The sequence below is a fragment of the Oncorhynchus gorbuscha genome, unplaced genomic scaffold, assembly GCF_021184085.1.
Source record: "Oncorhynchus gorbuscha isolate QuinsamMale2020 ecotype Even-year unplaced genomic scaffold, OgorEven_v1.0 Un_scaffold_1174, whole genome shotgun sequence".
Classification (NCBI taxonomy): Eukaryota; Metazoa; Chordata; class Actinopteri; order Salmoniformes; family Salmonidae; genus Oncorhynchus; species Oncorhynchus gorbuscha.
This window is the reverse complement of record NW_025746034.1, coordinates 96827-102500: the sequence shown is the minus strand read 5'-3', so window position 1 is coordinate 102500 and position 5674 is coordinate 96827. Positions and strand designations below refer to the sequence as shown.

Below are 5674 nucleotides of genomic sequence, written 5' to 3'. Positions count from 1 at the left end.
CACCTGGGTACACACACACCTGGATACATACACACCCCCTATAGCTGCTCCAGGGGCACTGCACTGTGGCATTGTACTTCTCATTCTTCTCCATCCTAACCTGGGTACACACACACCTGGATACATACACACCCCTATAGCTGCTCCAGGGGCACTGCACTGTGGCATTGTACTTCTCATTCTTCTCCATCCTAACCTGGGTACACACACACCTGGATACATACACACCCCCTATAGCTGCTCCAGGGGCACTGCACTGTGGCATTGTACTTCTCATTCTTCTCCATCCTAACCTGGGTACACACACACCTGGATACATACACACCCCCTATAGCTGCTCCAGGGGCACTGCACTGTGGCATTATACTTCTCATTCTTCTCCATCCTCACCTGGGTACACACACACCTGGATACATACACACCCCCTATAGCTGCTCCAGGGGCACTGCACTGTGGCATTGTACTTCTCATTCTTCTGCTCCTCCTCTCCTACTCTTCCTCCTACTCTTCCTCCTACTCTTCCTCTTCCTTCTCCTCCTACTCTTCCTTCTCCTACTGCTCCTCTTCCTTCTTCTCCTCCTCCTCTTCCTTCTTCTCCTCCTCCTCTTCATTCTTCCCCTCCTCCTCTTCATTCTTCTGCTCCTCCTCTCCTCCTACTCTTCCTCTTCCTTCTCCTCCTACTCCTCTTCATTATTCTCCTCCTCCTCTTCATTCTTCCCCTCCTCCTCTTCATTCTTCCCCTCCTCCTCTTCTTCTTCTCCTCCCCCTCTTCCTTCTTCTCCTCCCCCTCTTCCTTCTTCTCCTCCCCTCTTCCTTCTTTCTCCCCCCTCTTCCTTCTTCTCCTCCCCCTCTTCCTTCTTCTCCTCCTCCTCTTCCTTCTTCTCCTCCTCCTCTTCCTTCTTCTCTCCTCCTCCTCTTCCTTCTTCCTCCTCTTCCTTCTTCTCCTCCTCCTCTTCTCCTCCTCTCCTCTTCTTCTTCTCCTCCTCCTCTTCATTCTTCTTCTCCTCCTCCTCTTCATTCTTCTCCTCCTCCTCTTCATTCTTCTCCTCCTCCTCTTCATTCTTCCCCTCCTCCTCTTCATTCTTCCCCTCCTCCTCTTCATTCTTCCCTCCTCCTCTTCATTCTTCCCCTCCTCCTCTTCCTTCTTCTCCTCCTCCTCTTCATTCTTCTTCTCCTCCTCCTCTTCATTCTTCCCCTCCTCCTCTTCCTTCTTCTCCTCCTCTTCCTTCTTCTCCCCCTCTTCCTTATTCTCCTCCTCCTCTTCATTCTTCTTCTCCTCCTCCTCTTCATTCTTCCCCTCCTCCTCTTCCTTCTTCTCCTCCTCTTCCTTCTTCTCCCCCTCCTCTTCCTTCTTCCCCCCTCCTCTTCATTCTTCTCCTTCCTCCCCTTCATTCTTCTCCTCCTCCTCCTCTTCATTCTTCTCCTCCTCCTCTTCATTCTTCTCCTACTCCTCTTCATTCTTCTCCTACTCCTCTTCGTTCTTCTCCTCCTCTTCCTTCTTCTCCCCCTCCTCTTCCTTCTTCTCCCCCTCCTCTTCATTCTTCTCCTTCCTCCCCTTCATTCTTCTCCTCCTCCTCCTCTTCATTCTTCTCCTCCTCCTCTTCATTCTTCTCCTACTCCTCTTCATTCTTCTCCTACTCCTCTTCGTTCTTCTCCTACTCCTCTTCGTTCTTCTCCTACTCCTCTTCATTCTTCTCCTACTCCTCTTCATTCTTCTCCTCCTCCTCTTCCTTCTCCTCCTCCTCTTCGTTCTTCTCCTCCTCCTCTTCATTCTTCTCCTCCTCCTCTTCCTTCTTCTCCTCCTCCTCTTCCTTCTTCTCCCCCTCCTCTTCCTTCTTCTCCTCCTCCTCTTCCTTCTCATTATTCTCCTTCTCATCTTCCTCCTCATTCTTCTTCTCTCCTTGTTCTTCTTCTCCCTCCAGGCTGGTCTGACAGTGCGTGCAGTCCAGAAATATCTCCTGGGAACAGACATGACCCTCTTCACCACCGACCACATGGACGGAGTCGCCCCGGTAACACCATACCCCCCCACCACCACCGGGGGCGCCATCGAGCCCAGCGACAACTACCAGAGCCCCCCGTTCACAGAGGGGCTGGAAGCCCCTGCCCCCACATACCAGGTCCCCATATACTAGTCCCTCCCTGTCCCACATACTAGTCCCTCCCTGTCCTCATATACTAGTCCCTCCCTGTCCTCAACTCCCTGTCCCCCTAGTCCCTCCCTGTCCCCATATACTTGTCCCTTCCTGTCCCCATATACTAGTCCCTCCCTGTCCCACATACTAGTCCCTCCCTGTCCTCATATACTAGTCCCTCCCTGTCCCCCTAGTCCCTCCCTGTCCCCCTAGTCCCTCCCTGTCCTCAACTCCCTGTCTCCATAGTCCCTTCCTGTCCCCATATACTAGTCCCTCCCTGTCCTCAACTCCCTGTCCCCCTAGTCCCTCCCTGTCCCACATACTAGTCCCTCCCTGTCCCTGCTGGAAGTGCTGAAGGGGACCTAGTTACATGTACAGTCCCTCCATGGTAATGTTTTGAAGGGGATATTCTGTTCTTGGGTTCGGTGTTATCTGCATGTTCTGTAAGACTGACTAAGTGCCAAACTGTCTTGTGTGTCTGACAGTGACTGTAGATAGTAACTTTCACCACTATGATGTTACCGTGACCAAGTGTAATATCTCCCTCCACCCAGTAGCCACTCTGCCGACCAGAGTCATACACTATTCCCTATGTAGTGCATTAATGATGGCCAGCTGAGCCTTTACCACCAGTGCACTTTGTCAGGTAATAGTGGTTTCAGATGCGCCCTAAACTAATGTGTGCAAACATCACAGAAGATTCTGGCTTGTTTATGTTTACATTCTAGAAGTGGTTTGTTCACATTTAGAAGCTATTTATTTACGTTTACTATTTATTTACGTTTCGGTTTGTTTACGTTCTAGAAGCGGTTTGTTTACATTCTAGAAGTGGTTTGTTCACATTTAGAAGCTATTTATTTACGTTCTAGAAGCGGTTTGTTTACGTTCTAGAAGCGGTTTGTTTACATTCTAGAAGTGGTTTGTTTACATTTAGAAGCTGTTTATTTATGATCTAGAAGCGGTTTGTTTACGTTCTAGAATCTTTTTCTGTTTCTTTTCTAGAAGCTGTTTGTCATTCTGCAAGCTGCCAAACTGCCCTGCTAGTTGTCTTCCTTCACAGGGCATCAGTCAGTCAGATACCCAGAGATAAACTAGACATACCATGATGGCTCTTTATTACTCTATATACCCTGGGTCTCTCTAAATCTGCTCTGTGAAATACAACCGTGCCCATTGTTACCATGGTGACAACACACCCACACACACTCACTAGTGAACCTCACTGCCCAGTGTGTGTGTGTCTGGTGTGTGTGTGTGTGTGTGGTATTTGTTGTTTCAGGTCTGGTCTGAAGAAAAAGACAAGTAAAGTGTTCTTCTTCTTTTGTTGGTGGTGTTCCGGAGCAGAGGTGTTCCGGAACAGAGGTGTTCCGGAACAGAGGTGTTCCGGAACAGAGGTGTTCCGGAACAGTCTGTCTCACCATCTTGTACAGTGTCTCTAGGTGAAGCCTAGACATTACATGTCACTGTCTGTATTGACAGTCATATTACATATTATATTACAATTCAAGAGGTTGTGTGTTTGTAGATATAACAGTCAACAGATGAATATAATGCTGAATATAACTGACCTCCAGAAAGCCTTGTCTGTGGTGCCATCTGCTCCTTGTAACACTAGCGGTGTAACAGCGCCCTCTAGCTGCCGAGGGACTCAAGCTTTTAATTAAAGGCCCAATGCTGCAGCTGTTTTTTATCTGAATATCAAATAATTTCTGACGAATTAGTACATTTCTGTGATTCCTTTTGACCATTTTAATTGAAAACAAACAAAAAATAGCTTCTTAGCAAAGAGTAATATATCAAGCAATAATTTTGCTAGGACTGTCGGAGTGGTGAGGGGCAAACTAGCTGTTATTGGCAGAGAGATGTCGAACTCTATTGGTCTATTAACTAATTAACCGCCTGGTGACGTCACCAGGCAGGCCAAAACTCCATCCCAACAAAACAGACTGAAATTTCAGACGGTCTTTTCAAACAGCTCTTCAACTAAAACGGCGTTATGAATTTCACAGTATTATTCCAACATCATAGCGTGGAAATATATCAAACACAGGAAAGTTTTTGACTGCCTTGGGCCTTTAAAATACGTTTAACAGTGATGAATGTAATATTGTGTGGGCAAAATGTTCTGTTGAATTCTGTGTAATTGTGGATTTTGATTTAAAAGAGCCGTTTGTTTTGATTTTAAAATTCATTTGATCTGAATTGATATGGAAAAACGTTGATTTACCCCTTAAAAACCCCGAAAGGTTGAATAAATGGACTTACACATAGGACCTACAGTATAATGAACAGAGTTCTATGTTCAGATAAAGAGGATTTTCAGTATGTAGATCAGGGCAACTCAAGGATGGCCAATATACAGCACCAGTCAAAAGGTTGGACACACCGACTCATTCCAGGGTTTTTATTTATTTGTATGACTATTTTCTACATTGTAGAATAATTAGTGAAGACATCAAAACGATTAAATAATCCCTATTAATGTAGAATGTCCTCTGGGTCGAATAGACCTATTAAGGATTAATCGTATAACTTTTTAAAATGTATTCCCTTTTACATGTGGCATAAACACAACCAGTCATGTTTTCAGCTGATGGTCAAACAATCACTTCCCTAAAGGTGCTCCTGTTGGCTTGCCGCGCATGTTTGTCCACTGTGCGCCGGTCGTTTGATGAATGGAAAGAGCTCTGCTACAAAATAAAGGAGAAGTGTAATGACATTCAGCGATTGTCAACCATTAGGCTTGTAGTCTGAATGGATGCGTCCGCTGCTGTAAGAGCGCGTCGCAGTCTGTCTCTCTGTCTTGGTAGAAATGTTGGCGAACGCAATTTGGAGGGAATTTACTGCCCGTTTTAATGTCAATTCGCTCATTTTCATGCAGCTGACATGCGGTAATGTTAATCCTTAAGAGTTTGAGTTTAGTGCGTCAATCTCAGTAACACAAAAATCCCCATCAAAACGTGTCAGTTTAAAGATAGAGATTGTTATTTTTGCCTGGGCTCAATGTACCGCATCCTCCTGTCGGGATTCCGCATCAGCGGGGGAAGGTGGCCGAGCTAAAGCAGTGTTTTGACAGAACATGAGACATCCCGAAAATCAGAGAACCGTTCGGGCTTCTCCGTTTAGCTCTACGGAACCCCACAAGTGTCATAGGACTCCTCTGAAGGTAACCAGCTACCGGTACAAAAACAATCAATAAATGGAAGTATGGAGGTAGTTTTGTTAAATATGTCCAAAAAACTACAATATTTCCTGATCTTATAACTCCTAGATATACAGAACCAATCAAACGTTTGGACACACCCACTCATTCAATTATGTTTTATTTTTTTTAACTGTTTTCTACATTGTAGAATAATAGTGAAGAATAGTCAACTATGAAACAACACATGGAATCATGTAGTTACCAAGAAAGTGTTAAACAAATCAAAATATATTTTACATTTGAGATTCTTCAAAGTAGCCACCCTTTGCCTTGATGATAGCTTTGCACACGTTTGGCATTCTCTCAACCAGCTTCACCTGGAATGCTTTTCCAA

At 45.5% G+C, this 5674-nt stretch overlaps 1 protein-coding gene across 1 annotated transcript in view; it reads left to right on the top strand.

The window, feature by feature from the left end:
• Nucleotides 1–2896, top strand: part of LOC124021701 (synaptogyrin-3-like) — a 7379-nt gene extending 4483 nt beyond the window's left edge. The window contains exons 3-4 of the mRNA XM_046336815.1: nt 1–7; nt 1923–2896. The exon at nt 1–7 is cut by the window's left edge and continues 139 nt beyond it. Of these exons, the coding sequence (XP_046192771.1) occupies nt 1–7; nt 1923–2135 (220 nt within the window). The 3' untranslated portion in view covers nt 2136–2896. The remainder of the gene's footprint in view (nt 8–1922) is intronic.
• Nucleotides 2897–5674: the final 2778 nt, after the last annotated feature.